The 24,506-nt window shown below is 35.7% G+C and overlaps 1 protein-coding gene across 1 annotated transcript in view; it reads left to right on the top strand.

Moving 5' to 3' along the window:
• Positions 1-20,496, top strand: part of hpse2 (heparanase 2) — a gene marked incomplete at its 5' end in the record, with an annotated part of 49,811 nt that extends 29,315 nt beyond the window's left edge. The window contains 6 exons of the mRNA XM_079472531.1: positions 3,221-3,314; positions 4,582-4,688; positions 5,891-6,005; positions 11,095-11,240; positions 15,310-15,456; positions 20,322-20,496. Of these exons, the coding sequence (XP_079328657.1) occupies positions 3,221-3,314; positions 4,582-4,688; positions 5,891-6,005; positions 11,095-11,240; positions 15,310-15,456; positions 20,322-20,484 (772 nt within the window). The 3' untranslated portion in view covers positions 20,485-20,496. The remainder of the gene's footprint in view (positions 1-3,220; positions 3,315-4,581; positions 4,689-5,890; positions 6,006-11,094; positions 11,241-15,309; positions 15,457-20,321) is intronic.
• Positions 20,497-24,506: the final 4,010 nt, after the last annotated feature.

Below are 24,506 nucleotides of genomic sequence, written 5' to 3'. Positions count from 1 at the left end.
ACGTTATGATTCTCATTTGTTAATCTGAAATGGTACCATCATTGGGCTCATTTAACATTGCATGAAGTAAAACGGGACAATTCATCTGAAAATCTGTCATTATTTTATCATCCTTGTGTTTTTCAAAATCTGTTTATTTCCTCATAAAAATGTTAACCTCCCAAAAATTACGGTTCTCTATAGGGTCTTTGTCGGGATGTGTGGTCAAGGAACCTTATACATTTACATTTAGTCATTTAGCAGACGCTTTTATCCAAAGCGACTTACAGATGAGGAAACATTGGAAGCAATTATAACAACATAGGCAACAAAATACATAAGTGCATCAAACTAGTCCATTAAAGCCTAGCACAGTATAAAAAGCTAAGAATAGCGAGGTTTTTTTTTTATAAAGAAGGAAAGGGAAGAGAATTAGGAAAAATCAATCAGCGAAGGGTTGACGGAAGAGATGCATTTTTAGGCGTTTTTTAAAGATGGCAACCGAGTCTGCTGAATTATACATTCACAGAATCTTTTTTCTTGCAAAAGCGTTTGTGGAAAAATGTATGAAATCTTTTTTTCCAATTCATTTCAGTCTTATTAATGTAGCGCTTTTTATAGTGTTGTATTTTCTAAAAAGGGAATAAAATTCAAACAGAAATAGACAGAATACAATACAGTGCACAGTGTAATAGAAAGTGTAAGACCATTCTAATAAAGCAATGTTCATGGCATTTACAGAACTCTAAGCTAAGCTATCAGCAGTCTCCTGGTAAGCATGCCAACACAGCACAGTGACAAGGAACCAAACCCCAATGATAAATAAATAGATTACATTTACATTTTACATTTAGTTATTTAGCAGACGCTTTTATCCAAAGTGACTTACAAAGAGTTCAGTGAGCAATAAGTGATACGTCATACAGGAGCAATATATCCAATAAAAAATAGATTAAAAAAACCTTGTGAGAAACCACACTCTGCTAGGAGGGCCAGGTCTCCTCTGACATGTTACAGCTGCACTCAGTGACTTTGATGAAAAGTTACTGAGTAAATGTTTTTTGATTAATTGGGAGAGGATTCATAGTAGTGATTTATTGATTTTACATTTGTGTAAAGCTGTTCACATTAAGGTTGTATTTGATTAACATTAGTAAGTGCATTGACTAACATGAACTAACAATTAACATTATAGTTTTTCAGCATTTATTAATCTTCGTTAGTTCATTGTGCATTAACGGTTACAACGTTTGATTTAAAAATTTACATTGGAATTAAAACGAAGATGAATAAATGCTGTAGAAGTATTGTTCATGTTCACAAAAATGTTAACAAATACAACCTTATTGTAAAGTGTTACTATTTATTTTATGAACCGTTGACTAAAAAGCTCTTGACTATAAAACTCTGTAAGTCATGCTTTTGTTTCATACATCAGATTTGGTCATTGTGAGAGTAACTGTCTCTGGTTGTAAGAAAATGGCATAAATGTAAACTCTTTAAATCTAAACTCAGAATTGTTCAAAGTTTCTGGCAGTTCATCAATGTCTTTAAGATTTGATGTTATCTACTGTATTTGTTGTGGACAAATGCCAAAGATTTCAATATGAACTCAAACATTTCTCATACATTTTTCCAAGACCAGATTGTATGAGCTATTTTATAATAGCATGGCTTTGTGCTCTAACTTTGTGTCAACAATTGAAATGAGACATAACTGAGATTTGAAGTCTCCTGAGCTTTAACAGAGTAACCTCTGAGCAATAACATTGTCCTCTGATTGATTCTTTATGTCTTTCATTAGGAGGCCCTTTCTTCTCAGTTCTGCAGGAGACCATGAAACAGATGTATGCCGAACGTCTATTTTTCTTCCACTCCTTCCATCTTTCCTCCTCTCTTCCAGAGATCTCTTTCTATATTCAGAAGTCGGTTTGTTGAGGAGTCGCTAATGTACCTCACAATCTCAAGCCAAAACACCCACAAATGGAGATGCATTAACTAAATCTAATGGCTGGGAGTTCCTCGCTGGTGTTGGAGATCGAAGGATAATGAAGATTTGTTGCCTCGACAGTTTTGTAGCTTTAATCCCGGAGAGACTATAAATTGTGAGGGTCAGCATGCTCAGATACGTCAAGGTCTTCAGACGTATTACTTAACAATGGTGTGGTTCACTGAGGCCCTTCTTCTTTCCACTTTCCACACCCTCCTCCAGATGGCCGGTCCTCCGCTACTTCATCCCAACCCCTTTTTTCTCTCACAGCACCGTCTCTTGGACCTAAAAGAACCCTGCGTCATGTCACCACTGTCTTCTTTGACATCTTAATATGATTCACAGACTGGATCTGTTAGTTATTTTGTGTGTAAACCTGCAGACTGACCTTTAATGCCTTTCATTCATATTTTGAACTCCGTTCACTGAAGTGGGCAGTAAAAATATGGATTGTGTTATTTCATGTTGTACTGGTAACATCAAGATTGATGGAGTTTGGCTTTTTGGCCATTGTTTTTATTTGATGTTTGTCCAGTCTCAGGCCTTGTTTCAGGCGAAATTATTTTGTTGCTGACATATAAATTATTGTCGGATGGAATTGTAGTAATCAGTTGTTGATTTGCTGTATTGGGTCGGTGCGGCTTCAATAAGTCATCTGGTGGGGAAACATTCTGTTATTGAACTTCTCGGTACATTTTGTATATCCACTAATACAAGACCCTTACATGTTACTTACATGCTTAAACCGAAGTAAGAAATGTTCCCATAAACAAATTAAAGATATGTTTGTTGTCCCAGGAACACCGTTTTGAATTGCGACCAATGGCACCCCTACCTTTCGAAGCACAAGATATCGTGATCTTTTTGCTTCTTTGCCAAATGATATAACATATTTATGAAACGCACGGTTTGGGGCTACTGTAGAAACAACACGCCGACGTAAGGGGACCCGTAGTGTATGTAGATAGAAATAGCTCATACTAAAGTAATAAAATCATAGCGCTTTATTATGTATGGTCTTTATACAAGACATAGTTATGTATATTATATTGCATTTCTGTCAATAGATCCTCCAACAATTACACTTTGGACCTTTAACTTTATTCTACTGCGAAATGTTTACACGTACCAAAAAGGTATATTTTGTCAATCAATCTGACAGTTTTATCCAAATCAAATACTTTTATAATTGTATATGTCATATACTATGGATCTCATAGTTCTAACAAAGCTGTTTTCATATCTTTGCAGTTACTACATTGACAGACGTGTGACCAAAGTGGAAGACTTTATGAAGACAAGACTTCTGGACACTTTGTCTGAGCAGATAACCAAAGTAATGAAGGTAAGATTTTAATTGTGTCTATAGTAAATCAGACATTTGTTTTTGAGACAAAAATGTGCCAATATGTGTTGGGTTTGTTGTTGTAGACGCGTGTCCCTCTAGTGCTCATTAACTCTGTTTATTTAGAGGGTTTTGGTTTTGTCCTCAGCTGCACCACCCAAACAAGCCGCCGGTCTGATTGGTGGGCTGTCATTAAGGGAGGGGAGGTCAGGGTGCAGTAAGGGAGGAAGAGACGTCTTTGGGTTTGACTGGGTTTACGATTTACAAGTTTGCTGCGATGCCTTGGCTGCTTTGGGAACAGTCCCATAATAAGCAATAGCAGGTTTCACAACGTTTAAAATATTTCTCTAGAGGCCCAATCTATAAATATACAGCTCTCCTGTTTTATGTATCTCAGACTCACACATCTGTTTGAGAGTTCCCCAGAAAGCAACAGAGGGGGGATACTGGCCATCCTCACAAATATCAAACAAAAGACGCTTTGGTTTTGTTCCCTCCCAACCCAGTGGGATAGTTAGAACCCATTACATGGTGTGATGTCACCCGAACTTCTATAGAACAAGTGCAAGATCTGAATGTAGAAGATTTTGGCCTATTTTTGATAGCGCTTTTTGAGCGCTTCTTTCACTTCAGATTGTTATGCATTCAGATGCCCCCCTCTCTTCTGCAGGTGTTTTTTGTTGGTCCATCAGTGGTTGTGACAGTTTGCCGATTCGTCCCAAAATTGATTTCTGCTTCTGTTTTGGTTTCGCTGGCAGTCCATCATGTCCTCAAAGTTCAGAACGTGTCAGAATCAGAACCAGTGTCAACATGAGAGAGAAGAGCTCTTCTCTGGTTTATTATTAATATAGGTCTAATATAACCAACGTGTGTTCTATTATTACCAGACTCAGACCCTGCAGCTAGGCGGCAGGGAGCTATACGTCGTGCTTCAGAGTTGGGTTCTCGTATCTACTTACATTCTTTCAGATAGCATGCCCACAGAACGTTTACGGACCGTCTGATTCAAATTGAGCAAAGAAATATCAAGAAATGTTGTCTAGAAATGCACCTTGGAATTTTTGCTGTTCCAGTGGTTTATATGGTGGAGTGACGATAAATATTCGATTTTTATTGAAATGGTGATTTTGTGTTTAGAATAAACTACAATGTGAATCAACTTTCCAAACTCTGAGTACACCTGCACAACACCCTTTAACTTTATTTCTTAAGGTCTTTGTCATTTGATTAGATTTGACAAGATTTGTCTCTCTTTTTTCTTTTGCAGATTGTCCAAACTCGTGCTCCTGAGAAACTGGTGTGGTTAGGTGGAGTCGGCCCTGCTTGGGCAGGAGGCACCAATAACTTGTCAGACACTTTTGCTGCAGGTTTTCTGTAAGTATATACGGAATATATACCATGATTTTCTGATTAATTACAATTTGTATTACCATAGCTGCTCTACACCATGGTTCAACTGTAGTAACCTTAATGAAACAATGTTTAATTTGTGGTTCTTGTTCTTTTTAATGCAAATACTATAGTTAAACTATGCTTAAAATAGTAAAAGTATTGTTAAATTTCATGAGGGCTTTTATTGAGATATCAGCAAATATCAACAAGATACACGCAACGCGTGTAGTTTTCTGAAAATATGCACACAGGAATTGATAAGAGGAATTCAAATTTTAATCTCAAGGATCCGATTCCTATTCCTTTTGTTTCCGATCCCTAGCCTTTTGATTCTGATTGATTTTTGATAATCATGGTATTGACGATATTGATATCATATTAATTCTACATGTATGAAAATATTGTTGCTTTCCTTCTGAAACCTCAGAGGTTCAAATTCGCTGTTTCACAGGAAATGGAAAAACACTGTTCTCTATAATTTAATACAGTGTTGTTGAAACTGCAAGCACCATTTAATACTTTTTATTGGTTAGATATTTGCAAAATCCAGTGACAAACATTAAGGGTAACTAATAATGATTTATGGCAAAAAATAAAAGTTACGAAATAAGGAGATGCCATATTGTAAATACTTCAGTGCCAGTTTAAAGTTTTGCTTTATGAGCCACAATGGTTACAAACTTTCTAAACCCTACACTCGAATTTTGAGTGTGAAATGTTTTCTGAAAAAGTAGAATGAAGAATTGTTATTTTTTTTATAGATATCATGATAATTTTGTAGCTGTGAATTATTTTGGCCACGATAACCGTGAGGTAAAAATCGGATATCATGACAGGCCTAATACAGTTTATAGTCATAGTATTATTATTTATACTAAATATGACTCATGTTACTTTAGTCAATGAATATTCATTTGGTAAACACATATAATGATATGTCCTTCTTGAAATTTTTACTAAAGCATGTTTTTGTGCTTTGTTTGACTTTTGTTATGCGTGTCTTCACTTTAAATAAATGTACCTTCGCAATTTTATAAATAGTTTTTTCATACACTGCGAAGCACAAAGACTATTTTCGTAATGAAATCAGTTGTCAACTATTTTTGTGTTAAAAATGATTGACTGTAAATATTACTGATTTGTTGGTGCTGCCTTATGTTGTAATAATGTTGATTTTTGTTAAGGTGGCTCAACACTCTTGGTATCGCTGCGGCTCACGGGATTGATGTTGTGCTTCGACATTCCTTCTTCGATTACGGATACAATCACCTCGTGGACCAGCATTTCAATCCTTTACCTGTAAGTGCATGTAAACACAAACAGAAATCAAGTGTAGATTGCTGTGTGATTTACATACTACAGTTGGCCATATACAGTAAATGCTAATAAAGCATCCAGTTTGCTATTTTGTAGTATGCAAATTCCGACTTTATTTCTATGTTGGTGGTATTGCCAGAAAGGAATATTTTACAGAGTCTGACCGAGTCTATATTGAGCCGCATGTGGGAATTACGTGATGGTTTTGGTGATCGGGTTGCAGTGCGTCTTGGATGTGTCTTGAAGGGCATTTACTCGTGATCATATAGCTATCCGAACAGAAAAAGTGCATGAAGCCTAAATACCCCCTAAAACAGTCAAAGCTATTTAACAGTCAGACATAACTACTGATACAGGTCAGATGCCACATGCACTAAAGGTTAGGCAAATTAACACCATACGCGGTGATCTGTGTGGTATGCTTGTTACTTTATTGTGAAGACCGCTCGGTTCCTAACCATAAGACTTTTACGTGAAAATGACGGGGACATCAAATTGTTTTGCTGTGTTCTTTACACCATGTGGTGTTATTCCCCGACATTCAAGTAATTCGTCAATTGAGGCATCTTTGATCGTGCAGACTAATGGCTTTCACATTTAATTAGCTGTTTTTTATATTAAAGGCAATACTCACATTATTATTTGAAACAAATGTGAAATCTAATTATTTTTATGCAGCTTTTAAGATGTTCATGTTTATTGCTTATATTTAGTTTTCCAGCAGAAATATACATTTAGTTAAAACATTTGCTTAGATAGCAAAATTGCATGAGTCTATATTCTTCTCTGTAATTGTATAGGGTGGTATGAGTTCTGCGTTCTGGAGCACACGATTATAGACGTAGCCAGATCAGCCCAGTCACCTTACAGCTTTTCCCGTGGGACCTATTAGCCAAGATGAAAGGTAGTTAGCGGTGTTGAATACTGGGCAGCTGAGGCGAACTGCACTGAAATTCAAGCCCGAGATAGTGTCACCTGTCTGCCAGCCTCTCTACATGTGTGCCCTACTGTGTGGAACAGCCAGATGCTGACAGCGCTGCAACCTGAGACGGGGACACTCCACAGGTAGCCCCACCCTCCAGACCACTGCCAACTTTATCCTGAATTATGTAGACCTTGGTCTTTCACGGTGTTCAGAGGTCAGCACCCTGGAGACAGAACAGAAGACTTCAATTAAATTTCAATTTGATTTCAGAGCTTAATGCCACGACTGTGAGAGACCTTCATGTTCTGAGACTTTTAAAAGCTTGGAGAACATCTTTGACATTTGTCAGGTTAAAATTTCATAACATCATTCTTTAATCTAATGAGAAGTTAAAACCTTTATATGTTTTTCACACTGTGCTTAAAGGAACTCAAGTTGTTCCAAATCTGTATACATTTCTTTGTTCTTCTGATGAACACAGAGAAATGTATTTGGAAGAATGCATGTAACCAAACAGTTCCACAGTCAGAAAATTTGCTGTTTGGAAGCTGTTTTGAAGAAAGTAGGAAAGCGAATATGTCTGGAGCACTACCATTGTCATTTTTACTTCTATGGTAATCAATGGTGGCCAAGAATTGTTTGGTTACAAGCATTCTTGCAAATATCTTTCTCTGTGTTCATCACAACAACGAAATGAATACAGATTTGAAAAAACTCGGGGGTGAGTTAATTCACTTTTATTGTTGGGTGAACTCACCCATTTTGTACAATACACCTCATATTTTGATAGTTTAATTTAATCTGAGGGGTCAATATAAGCAAAACTGCAAATCTGAACATCACAACCTTCACCCTTTACACACTCCTTTTAATTTGCTATGTTCTTGTGTTCCTAAACTGTTTACTCTGTTTCCATCCTTTCCATCAAAGCACGATTCAGATTCAGCCGTGCCTTCAGATTCTGCATGCGATTCTCACTGGCTAAAAGTACAGAATAAACACCTTTACGTAAAGGGAATTTTTGTCAAGTGGTTGTCCGAAAAAAGAGTGCGAAACACTCTTTTTTCTGCTTTACTTTCAATATCTCTTGTTATTCAAAGGACCATTCGCCCCCTGCTGGGATCACAATGCTTTTAACATAGCTGGATGTCTGTGGAAACTGCCAGATATCCCACTGCGAGAATTCACAACAGCCGCAACCTGACGGGTTCCGTGGAAAATTTACAGCCCAACTTTTCTCTTTAATCCCATACCCAGTCCTAGTTTCTTTTCCTTCACACCTTCACTTCTTGTTCTTCTTTTTATTTTGCTCTCCGAGATATTAATATATTAATTGCATCTATACTTCCGTATATAGTAACTTTCATTTAGTTCCTTTTAATATGTATTCTCCATAAATAAAGTATAAATATTAATATGTAAATAACTAAAATAGAATTGGTTATTTCATTTGCGGTTTTGGCCTTATGTTAGACCCAGGGGCCCCGATGGCCCTATAGTGATATCTCAGCGCCAGAATATTGACACGATGGTCATACAGGTGGGCATATTTTAAGTTTTGCTCTGTGTTTAATCATCTATTTCATTTTTATTTATTTTATATATTTTTTATGTTTAGTGCCTGTAGTTAGTGGTGAAGAATTTATACATTCTAATTTCAAATTTAATAATAAAATCATAGGTTCTTATTGCTCACAGTTTATCGTGTGGTTTGCACACTCTTACATTACGTTAATAAGTGTCCGATGTCTGATATGACGAGGTGTGGTTTTGCGTATCTTGTTGGTATTATAGTCCAGTGGCTGTTCATACAGCATCTTGTGGCTTCCCAAGAATTTTTGTGGTTTTATTCGAGTTTATTTATTGTTCAAGACTTTTTGTCTTTGGAGTAACTCCAGCTCTCTGGCTATGAAATGTTTTGGGTTCACCTCATCACTGATAGGAATGATTGAGTATGAGTTTACTATAGTACACCTGCATTATGGATACCCTTCATTCTGAGTATTATCATGCGCACCGATCTGTCATGTATGTTGTAGCCCTGTAATTGAAAGAATATGAAGCCTTTGATCAAAATAGTTTTCAAGAATTATTTCATTATTTAGGGAATTGTTTTCAAAGTACTGCGTTCAACTATAGCAGTGTTTAAGATCTTTGATCTTATAACATTTACCAGTTTGTAATTTCTTTTATAATATTCAATTTTGATTTTCAGAGACCACTACAGTTTAAAGGGACCAAACATTGGTTCATCATTTAGGTTACTTTCTCTCATTTTTATTCCGTCGTTTTTCTGCAGAACACAAAAGAAGATATTTTAAAGAAAGTTGGTTACCAAACAACACTGGACACAATTGACTTCTCAAAACATCTACTTTTGTGTTTCACAAAAAAGAGTCACACAGGTTTTGAACAACAAGTTGTGAATAAATGTTGACAGAAAGTATGTGTTTATCCTTGTAAGCCAGGGGTCAGGAACCCTGTTCCTACCCACTTTACAGTAACTCCAACTCATTACATGCAGTGCAAACGCTCTCCAGGACCAGAGTTTCTGAAGTCTAGTAAAAACTATTTGTAGGTTAATTCCCCTGAATTCGACTTTCTGTGGCACTTTAAAAAAAATCTGGCTTGTTAAGGTGTCTCAACCATCCCAAAAGAGCAACACTGGACATGGGGTTGGACTGTCTACTTGTTCAGCCAATGACACAAAAGGGGTGTGTGTGATCTGTGACACATATTACACGTTTACTGTACCTTAAACAACACAAGTGTTTTGAAAAGCTGCAGATCTACCCATTCCTGTGAGTTTCTGTTTCTCACTGCCTATAGCAGATGCTGCAAATGTACACTGCCGAAGCAAATTAAGTTAAAGTTTCCCTGGCGAAGAAGCCTTTAAATGCTGCCATATGCAGGATTGCATGGGAACTTCCTGATGCACACATGCTGCTTTGAACCAGTTCAATTAAGTGTTGAATTTTAAAACTGATGAGGTGTATAAGGGAATTTATTTTACAGTCGTGCTTTACTATTTCTTACGCTTTGCTTTACATTTTTTGTTGAAGACAGGCTTTACAGTCATGGTTTGGCTGAATCTTATCAGATAAGTAATTGTTGTTGTACAGTGGGCGAGGCACCTATGACCTCAAAATGTAACATTATAACTGATGTGCATCAACAGATTTTTTGTAAATAACAGAATCCATAAACATATCTTTTGAAAGCACATATAATTGTGAACTGCGAGATTTAAAGGAGCTATATGGAGATTTTAGTGGCATCTAGGGGCGAGGTTGATAATTGCATTCCACCTCACCCATGGTGGCTGAGACAGGACAAAGATGTCATTGTGTTTTCTCTTCTTTGCTGAAGGAGATAACGTATTTATGAAACGTCTTCTGTAGAGCAGTTTGTCCGTTAAGGGCTACTGTAGAAATAACATGGCGAATTCCATGAAAGGAGACCCGCAGTGTATGTAAAATAGCTCATTCTAAGATAATAAAAACATAACGCTTCATTATGTAAGGTTGTATATAGTTATGTATATTACATTGCACAATATTTGCTATTTCCTGGTATGACAAAACTGTGGTGCGTTTCTCTCAATTAAATAAGCATTTCATTTTTGGGCCAAGAGAATAGGGAGATTGTGCTTTTGTTGTTTATCAGTTTAAACAGGAAAGGCTTCCAAAGAAAGATTAAGGTTATATTTCTCCATTCAAGCATCCAAGAAAGTGTCTCTCGCAATAAAAGGCAGAGGCACATGTGCATTTTTTCTGCCTCTGTTAAATAGTGGAGTCATCCTTACCAAAGTGAAGACAGATATGAGACACTCAGATAACATCTATGAATCGCTATAAATGCTTTAAACATTTTAAAACAACAAAGTTTTGTTTTAATAATTCTAATATAAACTGATTTGAAAGATAAAGGATGATCAAAGTTAATTAGATTTTCTAATGGCAACCAAATGCCACATCTGTGCTCTGTCTGTTGACCAGAATGGTCTTGCATGAATCAGACTGCATAAATTGTGCAAAGGTGTACCAGACTAATTTGAATCTATGGCAGAGTATCTGCACGTGTGTAAAAATGTCTTACTGGTGCCTTTTTTCGATTTTGTGACATTTGTGTTTTGTGTTGTCATAGGATTATTGGTTATCTTTTCTTTATAAACGTCTGGTGGGTCCAAGGGTACTTGGAGTGCATGTCGCAGGTCTCCAGAGGAAACCGCGCCCTGGCCGAGTGATTCGAGACAAACTTCGCATCTACGCACACTGTACCAGCTTTAACAAGTAAGTTCACAAAACCATCAGCATCCGTCTATCCCACCTATGAATTCACTTTTTAAAAGGACGATGATATGTTCCCTAAATATTTTGTCGTTGACATCAAAGGTCATGAATTCACTCAAACTTTAGAATTGTGACTCGCATCCATCTGTCACTTAAGGGGCGATCACGACCATGACGTAATTTTCAAAACGCGCATGCGCCAAAGTTATTTGAATCGGCCAAGTTCGCTATATGTGACGTACAAAATATATGTCTTGAACTCATCTATCCGCGCTTATCCACGATTTTGTATGCTCAAAAAGTTGTGCAGACACGTTTGTGCGCGAGACAGACACGTACACAGAAGGTCAAGTATACCTGGCCCTTTAGTAGATGCTTTGGATGCATGCTAACCCCTTATGCTCTAAAATCATAAGCAAAACAGTACCGGTATATAAAAATTAGATTGTTTTATGTGAAGAACTGTTGGATGCAGGGAAAATAAGTGCACTTAAAAAAAAATTTGTACTATAAACCCTTTTGGGGTGCATCTTGATGTATGTGGTAAAATATGTGCACTTAATATAATGTTGATATATGAAATATCCATGGTTGAGTAATAAATTGACAAACCCAACCGTTGGTTTTTAAATGAGATAAAAATGGTTTCAATTAACTCATAGGTTTAAACAGCCCAGTATTTTTTTTTGCATCAATGATGCTGTCTAGGTAGGCAGTTTACTAGATGTCGGAATGCATGTAATCGCGCCGCACCATAACATGTTTGTATGTGTGTGAATTCTACTCTGTATGACAAAATTACCTGTAGCAATATATCCACGCAACCCCCCCCCAGTTACCTGAGAAGACGCCTGTGGTACGGAATTTTAAAGCATACCTGTTCATTCTCAAACACATAAATTAGAGAGTCCAGACAGCCACTCTTTCAGAGCGAGAGGCCATAAAATTTAACAAGTATCAATTGTCAAGTGCGTGGAGTGTCTCTGTGCATCGTGAGAGCCGTTGAAAGGCACCAGAGGCTCCGCCAGGTGAGAACCCTGTTTGAGGTGGGGCGGTGGAGGGCCAAAGGGACAATAGGAAGGTCTGTACCCGGGCCAGATAAAAAGTGCCATCGTTCTCTTTGATGATTATCTATTACCCCCGAATGATGTGAGTGGGACCTGCCAGCTTTTCACCAGCAGTGTAGGTTTACGGGCCACAGATCCTTGTGTCTCTCAGCTCAGTTACAGGCCTGTTTCACAGCCTCGTGCAGGCCCCTTGCTTCAGGATTCCTCCTGTGGACGTAAAAGGACAGAAATGTTATGAAAACAATGTTGCTGTTGTAAAATTCCTGTTTTAAAAAAACTACAATCTACACCAAAAGTTACTTACCAAAACAATTGAAGCCTCATCTTTTGAAATATACAATTAGAAGATGTGTCATATAATAATAATAATAATAATAATGTATTTTCTAAATAATTGCTTCCAGATTAAAAGTTTGTGTTTACATCATATAAGTCTGTGTAGTGTGCATATTAATGTTTTATTTATAAACATAAAATATACAAATTAATAAACATTTATATATAAAGTATATAAAGTATATATAAAGTATAAATTATGAAATGTCAATGTTTCCTAAATATGTATATGTGTATGTGTCTTTGTTTATAAATACAAAATTAATATGCACAGGAAAAAAATGATATATATAATGTAAACACAAACCTTTATTTTGGATGCGATTAATCATTTGACAGTCCAAACAATAGGATAAAAAATTGTTTGACACTAAACTAGAAACACTTAAATGAATCAGTCACTTGTTACATTTATGAAATTGTACTTGTATGTTGTACTTGTACTTGTATAATATCATTTAAATGGATTTGGGCTTCTGGATTATCAGTTCTGCAACCACAGTAGTTGAAGGAAGATATATGTTCGCCGAGCCAATTTCTTACCCTTGTTGGCGTGCAGATTACACAGTTTTGGGTCACATTCAAAAGCTCATCACGTTGTGTCTTATTCATGAAACGGAAACTACTACAAACCGGACGAGTAATCTTTGTAAATGGCATGAAACCCAAAACATCTGGCTTACAACTAAAAACTATTCACCGAGACCGTATCATTTCTGCATTGCCTGTTTCGCACGTTTTATTTTACTTCCTAATTGAAAGACAAGCAATTTTATTAAATAATCTTGTTTTCAATAAAATCACTCTTTAATGTTAACTATTTAATATAGCTATATTTCTCCATGTTATACGGGTCAACCATTCCCTCTCTGTCACTGGAAAACAAAAACAATGTTCATAATGTCATTGTTTTCGCAAGCATTCTGGTTTCATCTGTTCCTCTTTCAAGTTTTTTTATTCTATTAGTGGTTAAAATAGCCAGTCTAGCAAGTCATGGATATGCTTTCTGTATCTTTGCTAATCCATCACAACACCCTTATACAAAACAGGCCTCCTTTTCTGTTGCTTTGAGTGGTTTCTATGCTCCACATTTCCCCAGGACCGATTTGACATCAAACAAAGAATTACATGTTTACGTTCCCCATGTGAATGCTGGAGAGGAACATTGTTTCAAAGTCTTGGACAGTGTTTATCGTTTGCGATCTGTTCGTCTGATCTAATGCGCCCTTCTGGAAAATATCTACCCGAGTTACCAAAGTCCATTAAAACTGAGACACCACATATGTATCACATGACATAAGAGATGTTTTCATTACGCAGACTTGGTTTGTCTTTTTACCAAATCCCTTGAACTCCGTCCGCTCCGCGCCAAGGTGTAAAGATGCACATGGCCCTGGTCGCTCGTGATTGGTGAGATTACTAACAGGCATGCCTGACAAAAGCCAAGCTTTGACCTGAGCAGTTGCCCCTTTACAACATGTGGTATTCGCTACAGCTGTGTTTTCCTTCAGTTTTTTGTTCGAATCCTTATTGGATTTTTATCGTGTTTGCCTAATCATGTTGCCCGATACTTCATACTCCCTGAAGCCTGTGCTTCAGCAGTTTTACACGTTTGACGGAGTCACTGTAACATTACCACATTCATCCAACATGTTTAAAGCTTTTCTTACCCCTGTGTATTTTGGGATTGGGTAATGCTTTTACAGTCAAATGAAAACAATCATCTCTTTTTAAATGACGTTGTCTCGAGGCCTCCCTTTGCTCATCTCATTTGCTTGTATACTGAAATAAATCACAGGCGGTTTCCGAGTCAACTCTTGTGTAGAATTCTGGGAAGAGAGTTTTCGGAGGTCAGAATTAGCCAGATTATTCAGCTTGATCTCATTGTTTATGCGGTATCTGTACGTTAAATTTACAAGCAGAAAACATAAATTTTTGTATGTTTTTATTGACGATCAAAACGTTCAATTTGCACATATTACAACGTATAAAATGTAAAATGCTGTAAATACGTCTGTGTTTTGCGATTTATTATTTGCGTTTTGTAGAACCACATTTTAAACAAAATACATACGAATTCTCATGAGATCACGTTGGATTATTAGACGATTAAATAGAATGCATGGACAGAAGTTTATTCATTTTGGTTCATTTTGGTATAGTTTAAATGAGTTTTAATGGCTTGAGACTTTTACCATAATTTCCATGTTTATCACCCACATTTACCTTCAATAATGATAATATGAAATATCAGAGAGATTCTTTGTCCTTTTTTGGGATCTTTTAATTTCACATTTTTAATTCATTAGGCATTTATGTTTCAAATTTTTACTTTTTGTACTAGTTTTTAAATTCAGGTTTTTCCTAAAACTATTTTGGTTATGATGGAAATGATGGGGAGCAGATCAGCAAAATTTAAGACCAGAATTGTAATTAGTTTTAACTATGAGATTTGTACAGTATAATTCGAGAGTAACTTATTTGATTCTTTTCATTTTTCATTAAACGATTAAACTTTAAAAAGCAATAAAAAATATAATGTTTAATGAGACTGCTGGATTTTAATAGTTTTACCATTGAAAGCATAGCGGTTTGTATACTTTATATATACTGTACAGTGCCGGTTCCTTGCATTATTATTAATAAATTGTTGTTTTTCCTCGCAGCCACGATTATGTCAGAGGGTCTGTAACTATTTACATCATCAACCTGCATCGGTCGAGAAAGAAAATCAAGCTTGCCGGGACATTAAGAAATAAAACTGTTCATCAATACCTGTTACAGCCCTTTGGCTCAGAGGGACTTCACTCCACGTAAGTCTATTAAAATTGTTGAAAGTGAACTAAACACAAAATAAATGCATACAATTTAAACATGTCTTATTAAGGAATTAAGTCGAGGTTGTTGTGATGCGTGTATTTTCTCAATGTTAAAATGCTTTCTCCCTTTACAGCTTAATAATAGACAACAACAAGTAAGCCATGTTGTTCACCGCAAAAAGATGAATGTGATTTAATATAATGTAATATAATACTATTTAATATTTATCAATAATATGATTACTGACAGCTTAAGGTATTGTTTTATGCTTCTATTCTCAGTTTACTGTAATAATCCACACTGAGTGTTGTTACTTACTAAACATATTAACACAGAACGGACAAAGATAAATCTGGTGCTTATAGACCGTCTACACAAACAGACTTGAGCTAACTGTTTTCTGACAAAATATTCAAGGATTTTGTTACACCAGCACTAACCTCACGGGCTGGGTGGCAGTGGAAAGGGCAAAAAAAGAGACTTGGGTCATAAAAACACGACATATGGTGGATTTATCCCCCTGAACTCTTAAATGAGCTGTGAGGATTTTCTTATTGGTGCTGATTTGCTTGATGAAGCCAAAGTAGAGCAGATATAAACATTCTCAGTGTTTATCATAACCTTGTGCTCAAATAAACCATAAACGTTTAATCGAATTAAACTGCTTGAAGCTCTGATGGTTATCGGCTGTTAATATGTTCCTTTCCAGTGTTTTGTGTCACTTAAATGCAAATTATAGACGGGGAAGAGCAGCACGGCAAATTGATTTATTTGCTGGATTTTTTATGGCAGAAATGTGTGGTTTAGTAGCTCTTGACAGGTTTACATGGTAACTCTGGAGGATTTCAGCATCATGTTAAATGCAAGACGGCAACACATCCGCAATAAGACATAAGTTCAGCTGGATGCGTACAGGAAGGTTAACTCAAAATATGTGTTGGCTGGTGAAAACTGCAGTATTTCAGCCTGATACGTTTTACGGATTGTATTTCTATTGTTTCGGCTGTTAAGAAACACATCATATTTCTATTTAAAGCAGACACAAATGTTTCGAGTTTAGAAATAGCAGTGAGAACAATACATGACGATCCAATTAAATTAACGGAATAATGCTTTATTTGTTTTATTGAAACTCAATTTGAACCGAGTGAAAATGCAGCTTCCTTCGGGGCAGATGTTGGCTAGAGATTTGTCAGCAACTTTGGGCTTGAATTTCAACCAGTTTTTGTCTCCTCCTAGTTTCTCTCTTGTTTTCCTTTAAGGAATTGTGGGATTCGGAGGGACACCTCTGTCTGAGCTTAAGGTCTGTTATTGGGAGTTAAGTGTGATACTTTGAAAACATGATCATGGTCTCGATTAGTGAAACAGAACCTCTTTCAATAATCCTGCACTTAAATCCCTCCATCTCCAAAGCGAGGAAAAGGTGAATGAAGGATTCTGCTAATGCTGATGCTGATAATAAGTAGATAAGGATGTTCAGGTGGATGTTTTAATGAAAAGCCACATATCACAGTTATATCACAGTGAGCAATCTATCATTTAAGTCAGAATAAAAATAAACCCTGATCATGTGTGTTTTCAAAGATTCATTCCCACGGTTAATAATCTTAAACAGCTTGCTTTATAATATTAAGTAAACATATGAAAAGGTCTTCTTCTAGTTCCAAGGAAACTTCACTCATATTATTTTTATGCAATCTGTTTGAAAACCCTATTCATGCCACGTATTTTTCGGTGTATTCAAAAATAGTGAAAAATTACGATTATTTGTATATTTAGAATTGCCCTTAGCTGCATATGGCCTGAATCAGTGTGTGCAAAACCATATTTAGTGAGTAACATGTACAGGTCGGCTATAAAGTTATGGCAGTTATCCTACAACATATGCAGGAAAATTTTAATCTCATTTTGTGGGGTCACACTTAAGATTCTCAGACATGTTTTTTGTCATCATGATATTTTGTGAATCTTAGTCTTAGTTTTGAATCATATTTTTTTGAAGAAACAGAGAGAGTTTGGTACAATATACAATATATATTTACACTAATATACATAAATGTAATACATATTATATAAAAAAATAACAATTGTATTTATTATCAGATGCCTTCATACAAATGAAGAAGGCAAGTGCTTCATTTATCAGTAACAGTAATATTAGATTTCACAATATAAATGTGCTGAAATGGGTTGAAATTTTTTTTAAATTAGTTGTCATTTTGCCATTGATCAAATGTTTGCTATTATTTTTTTCTAAAGAAAAATTATTCAATATTGATTATTTAAATAATCAAACACAGGTGAAAGTTTAGTCACGTCTATAAATGTATTTTAGAATACGCTTCTTTTGAACAAAGTTACAGTTAATAGAGTAAATGTTTATTTGGTTTAACTGCTATTACTAATCAAACATTATAACACAAGACTTATTGATCTCAACGATCTTGTGTGTATCCAAAATACAAAAAAAATAATTATTATATTTGTATTTATGAGACTGCCGATTACAGCTTGGTTGAAAATTAGATGATCTATTTAAAAAAAGAAAAAGTTTTACCTACTTGGTTTTCCTTACATGCAAGGCATATTGAAAAGTAGCATACAGTAAATGGATGGTGATGGCATAGTGAAACATTTTCCACATTTTAAGGTGACCTCCATGCATCACAAGAGAAAAGCTGAAATCAGTTAGTCTCAATAACAATAAAAATATAAAAAAGGAGAGAAAAAGTGCCCCAGGCTGAAAACAAATACAGCTACTGTATAATCACGTTTCTCTGTTTGCCTTGAAGAGTCGTTTTTAAGATCACCATTTATTTAAAAAAAACGCACATTTCTTAAGAAAACACACACTTACACGTGTAGCTAGAGGCTGTTAGAGGTTCAGCATGTGGAGTAATCAGCAGACTTTAATTCAATTTACATTCTATCTAAAGAATATGTGGATCTTCTGCTGCAGAGGCCCTCAGCAAAACACTGCTGTTGTGTACTGACATACCTCTCTGTGCTTTGAACTCCTGAGCTTAAATCTTCCCCAGGGGAAAGAGGTGCTTGTGAAGATCAACAATCCCTCTTTGGTGTCGTGCCCACAAATCTATATAAATTACTGGATTGCTCATGACGTCATTACGCTGAAGCCAGTGATGGGCTGGTAGTAAAAAGTGGCCCTAGATTTCATCAGCAGGAGCGGCCCACAAAACCCAGCTCGCAACATAACTTAACACAACAACGAACTGATGCACAAACCATTCTATAGCGCTATAATTCATGTTAATGTTTTTTAAGACCTTTCATGCCACCTTGCAAAGTCAATAAAACATTAAACAGTAAAGGCCAAGCAACAAATAGAAATCAAAATGACATTAAAGCTTGACTAAACATTTAAATGTAATATAAACTATTTATTGTAATAAAAGGCAATGTATTTAAACCGACCATGACATGATGTGACAAGACTTTGCTAACAAAAATTGCTTTACAGTCCAAAATCAACATTATACAAGTCTTTAAAAGTTATTGTTTAGGATTTATGAATTGAGAAGAGAGGAGAGAAAACATCCAAGTAGCTTGAAAAAAAAAGCTTAATAAGCTTTTTAAAACTATACATTAAATACAAATTTGACAGAAATATTTAAAGTTATTTCATTACATGTGATGATAGTTCTGCAGTCTATTGAATTCTTCAATGCAATAAAATGGACTATATACACACAGTCATATCTTATGCTACAACATTATCTGTTTCAGTGTGTTTTTGGACATGTAAACGCAAACAAATGTCTAATAAATTATCATTTATTATTCAACCATTTTAAACTTTTCGTGGTTTTTAACATCAAAACATTTTTGTTGTAAAACCGTTGGCTTTGGTAAGTTTGCTTTCTTACATCTCACTCATCATGAGTGGTACACCAATCACAACAGACTAAACCATCTGACCAATCAGTTCAGCGGGATTTCAGGCCCAAACTTGATCTTCTGATCATTTTAGTCTGTGCCATTATATATAAGATGACTTAAGGAAATAATTTACAGAAAAAAATGTTTTTGAAGTTCTAATATATAAAAATGCATTGAAACTTCAATTTAAGGATTTTGAAAACTGTAAAAAACGTATTAAGCTATTTTCACATGCATGGAAGTAGCTTATAGTTATCATCTTGGAAGCAAATGTCTTCTCTTTGGTCTTATCGAATAGTGAAAAACTTATAATATTTTAAATTGAGAACAACACATAACAAACATTTAATAAGGGTGAGCATGTTGCATTGTTGGATACAATATTTCACACAGCGTGCTCTGTTATATAGTCTACTGCCAAAGACAATTGGCATACTTTGAACAATATACATGCTTCCTTCTGCAGGAAAGTAAGAGAATTATGTTAGTATGTTATTTGCAACATCTTATACTAACCAAGAGTATTTTATGGGGTTTTTATTGTTGAAAATGCAGCTTTAGCGCCCTCTAGTGCATGAGAGAGTTTTACATTTCATCAAACATGCTTTGATATTGCTTAGTGATCCCCTATGCAGATGTAAGCGCCTTAAATGTGGGTCTTTTAGCCGGTGTCATCTTGGAAAGATTAAAATCCACATATCATGTTAACCCCCCAAAAACTTCTATTTTATAAACATATTACGCGTTAAAGGAGGTTTTTTTAGGTGGGCCCTAAACAGAATCGTTTCTCCAAAATGTATTTGGGAATATTTAATTTCATTTTTATTACTCTTTTATGTATGTACGCAGTGAACTGCCAAGAATCTAAACTTGACATTGAGATTTAGTGATATTTTGCTATCCATCCCATCTGCTGCTGGATCATAAGATCATAACACATGTCGCTTTTATTCTGCAGGTCTGTGCAGCTGAACGGAGAGCAGTTGCTTATGGTGGACAATGAGACGTTTCCTGAGATGAAACCACGGACGCTCAGGGCAGGACGAACTATAGCTATGCCGCCCGTATCTATTAGTTTCTTTGTCATCAAAAATATAAATGCATACGCCTGCCGCAGATAACACATACACTGACATCTGATGATCTGGCTCGTGGCATTCTCCTCTCTTCTCAAGCTCACAAAAACATGAAAAAGATCTGCCCTTCATTTAAGAGAGGGCTGCACTGAACGCCTTTCAGCTACATTTCTCCTATTTGTTGTTTTTCTGCAAGAACAGATAGACTTGTGGAAAGTGAATGTATTTTTCTGTTAGTTCTTTTTGGGGTTGTGGCCCTTTTTTTGTTGCTTTCGATTTTGAGGGAATGTCAGGAGAGCGTAATGAAGCCTTGTGGTTCACAGAAGTGTCACATAGAGTGCACACAGTGAAGTTTTGGAAATGGCAAATGGGTAGGGTCCTATCAATTTGTACAGTCTGAATATGAAAAACAGGAGCCACTCCTGAAATTTTGGCAACCAGAAATTATGCAAAATCTTAAAACACTTTAAATGCACGGGATTGAGAAATCTGTATTATTTAGCAAACAACATGCTTTCCATTTCCAAGTTCTGTGGGTGGATTCTGTGTGGTCCTGTCTTTAAAATTACCTGATTTTGCAGATTAGGACATTTTTGGATCAACATCCTTGTCGTTTCTTAACATTCCAGTCGATCTACCAATCAGATTTTATGGTTAGGTTTAAAGCTGGGGTTAAGAGCTCGCACAACATTCCTTTCATCCAATCATTTCCTTATGCTTTTAAGGCTATGTTATAGTTAGGTGTAAGGGTCGGACTATGATTGCTTGATAGAAATGTTGTTTCAGGACCAACAAAGGACATCCAGCTATATCTGATTTAAAGCGCTTTCTGGTGCGCATTTCTTCTTACAGAAGAAGTTACGGAGGCCTAAAGTGGGTCAAATCTTGATGCATAATCTTTTTTCTTCATCGCTGTACAGTTAACCTAACCATGCACTTTTAATCATACCATGCAAGCCTATAAACTTAAAACATTGACCCATGCCATGCAAGGAAGATTGCTGTCTCGGGCTCTTTATAATATTTGTTTATTCTTCTACAGTTGCTGCTTGATAAAATAAAGCTGTATATTCATGAAGAGACTATGGGGAAGCTATAAATATTTACTAAAACGTCCTGGTTTTTCACTGCTAAAGTCACAGGATACACACAAGTGTCTACACACAAGCATTCAAGGAAAATCTGCTATCAATATTTACTGATGCTCTTAAAAATGCCGCTCTATTTTTATAATGTTTACACATTTTACATCCCATGTTAACTCTGTTGAAGGCTAAAAAGAGGAGAGAAATTTTTGAAGGTACCATTTTTATGAAGAACTGTGGGTCATATGCAGTTTGTCGAGGAGCTCAGGAAATAAGTACATTTAGTCCATTGTTGTGTTTTGTCATGTTACATGCATGTATCGCGGCTTTTATTATATGACACGCATAACATCATGAGTCTTTTAAAGCTATACAGTACGCTACCTTGTACACTTCAGATACCTGTACAAGGGCTCCACAAATTATTTGACACTTATGGACAATATCTTTCTTAAGTTAACTAATGCAATGAAGTTTACGTGTCTGCTTTTGTGGTAATCCCATTGACAGCTATATTTTTGTGCTGCTAGCTGACTCATTATTTTTAAGCATGAGTGACAGATTATTTTGTACAGGTCCAAACCTTTTTGTTATGTTAATAAATGTAAATACATTTCGTTTTTGATATTTTGGTTTAAGTGTGTGCGCTTCCTTGCGCTATGAATATTATTTATATAAATGTATATGTGTGGGTTTGAGTGTGTATATATACATATTGTGTTTAGAGAAAACAGTTGACTGATTTAAGTCTGTCCACATTTGAAGATAATTAAATTGTACTTTGTGCAAAACATAAAACGGATTTTACTCGAGATTAAAAATAGCCATGTTTAGCAATGTTGTTTTTATTGTAATGATCAAATGTAATGAGTTGCGTGCAGTGTGCACACATGTCACTTATTCACAATGCAAAAAAAACAAAGCAGATCAAGTGTAGAGCTCAAAATAGTGTGTATGTGTGAATTTATGGGCACCATGTTCAACTGTCTATATGTTTAGATGTTTGTTCCAGGGTCAATAATGCTATTTGCATCATTACATTTTGGGAGATTCGGATGTGAATCTGTACTACGGTGCTTATTTTGTTTATTGCATATTCGAGTTGTTTATATTTTTCTGTTACAGAGCATTATTTTATTACGGATATGTTTTTTCCTCCAAAATATATTAATAAAATAATACAAATGTTTATAAAAGATCTTGCTATTGTCCTATATTTTACAATACTCAATACAAAGTGTATAGTATTTCATATAGATTCAATTTTGTTTAGTAAACATTCATTTCACTTTTTTGATGAGATCTACTCATCAATTGCACTATAACTTCAATAACTGCATTAACTAATCACTGCACTGTAACTCTATTAACTGCATCTACTCATCAATTGCACTGTAACTTCAGTAGCTGCATTAACTAATCTACTGCTCTGTAACCTTATTAACTGCATTAACTCATCTTCTGGACTGCAACCTATTAACTGCATTAACTCATATACTGCACCGTAACTTTAATAACTGCAACTTCAACAACTGCATTAACTCACCTATTGCACTGCAACTTTAATAGCCAATGTCAATAATTTATGCATACCTAAGTCACTTGCACTATTTTAGTCTAAATTATTATCTGTTCATATCCACCTGTACATTAATGTTCATAGTATATAGTCATCTGTATATATTGTTCATAGTATATACCTACTGTCATATTTTCATTGAACATTCCTACTGCAAAATATTTTTATAGTCCATGCCCACTGTATTATATTCTCACTATTGTATTCTGTATTTATTCTAACTGTATATCCTGCACTTGCTAACTGCACTTCTGGTTAGACCTAAACTACATTTCGTTACACTGTACTTGTATATGTGTAATGACAATAAAGTTGAATCTAATCTAATCTAATCTTATCGATAGGGCGGTTTAGGAAAGCGGGACATTTTCTTCCCTCGCGCAGTAGTACACCATATGATGCTCCCTCGGGTTAAAAATACAAATTTAGAGCATTTTTTCTGAACCATATGAACAACATGTGACCATTTAAGCCTCTATTCTGACTGAAGAGTATTCCAGCATATGTTTAGAAGTGCAAGATTTGAGGATAAAAGCATACTAAGACCTGTGATTTATATAGAGGCCTGCATGTAAAGAACAGCAGAAATAAATTGTGACAGTACGATATGACGGGTAACTCAACACCGACAGCTTTATGCACCATCGGGACGAACTGTGCTTGTCTTCAAAGGCCCGGCAGGGTCTTCAGTCTGGGGCTGAACGTTCAGGAAAGGATCGCTGCTAGTTTGGTCAGCCAGAGGTTGCACCAACACACCAGCAGATGTTCCACCTCCAAGACAGCTGTAACTAGACTTTGTTGAGGAATGAAAGAGAACTATAGTGTCAGAACAATCATCTGGAGCACCAAATGATGAAAACCATTCAAACCTTAATGAGACTCAAATGCAATGGATTTAGGGAACAATTCAGATGTTTATCAATGCTGGTCAAAGCTATGTAGTTTTCCCCATTATTTGGTAGCACATTATACAGTAGCCATTGACCTAATGCGGTGATGATAACTGCTAACTGGTCTGAACTACAGAAAAAAACATCACATTGCACTTCGGAAAACATGTTTCCCATATGGTTCATTTTAAAAAATATTTTACGTTGTACACTCATTCATGCTTGTGTTTTCTTAAGATTCACAAAACTTGACACGACCCAGCAGGCCCAAGTCAGTTAGCCAAAGTTTCCATCAAAGGTCGCCAAACTTATTTCAAACGCTATCATTTTACCCCTTTAAACATGAACTGGATCAGACACTTAAGGGTAATAGTTTTCCATAAATATATATTTTAAACCAAAGGTTGGCTTGTTCATATTTGACCCAACCGTGATTGAAACCAAATTAATTTTTGAGTATTAAAATGTAATTTTTATTTCATTATATTCCGTTTTCATTGACAATAGAATGTG

The sequence above is a fragment of the Barbatula barbatula genome (assembly GCF_947034865.1).
Source record: "Barbatula barbatula genome assembly, chromosome: 14".
Classification (NCBI taxonomy): domain Eukaryota; kingdom Metazoa; phylum Chordata; class Actinopteri; order Cypriniformes; family Nemacheilidae; genus Barbatula; species Barbatula barbatula.
The sequence above is the reverse complement of the archived record's forward strand: the minus strand, read 5'-3'. Positions and strand labels throughout refer to the sequence as shown.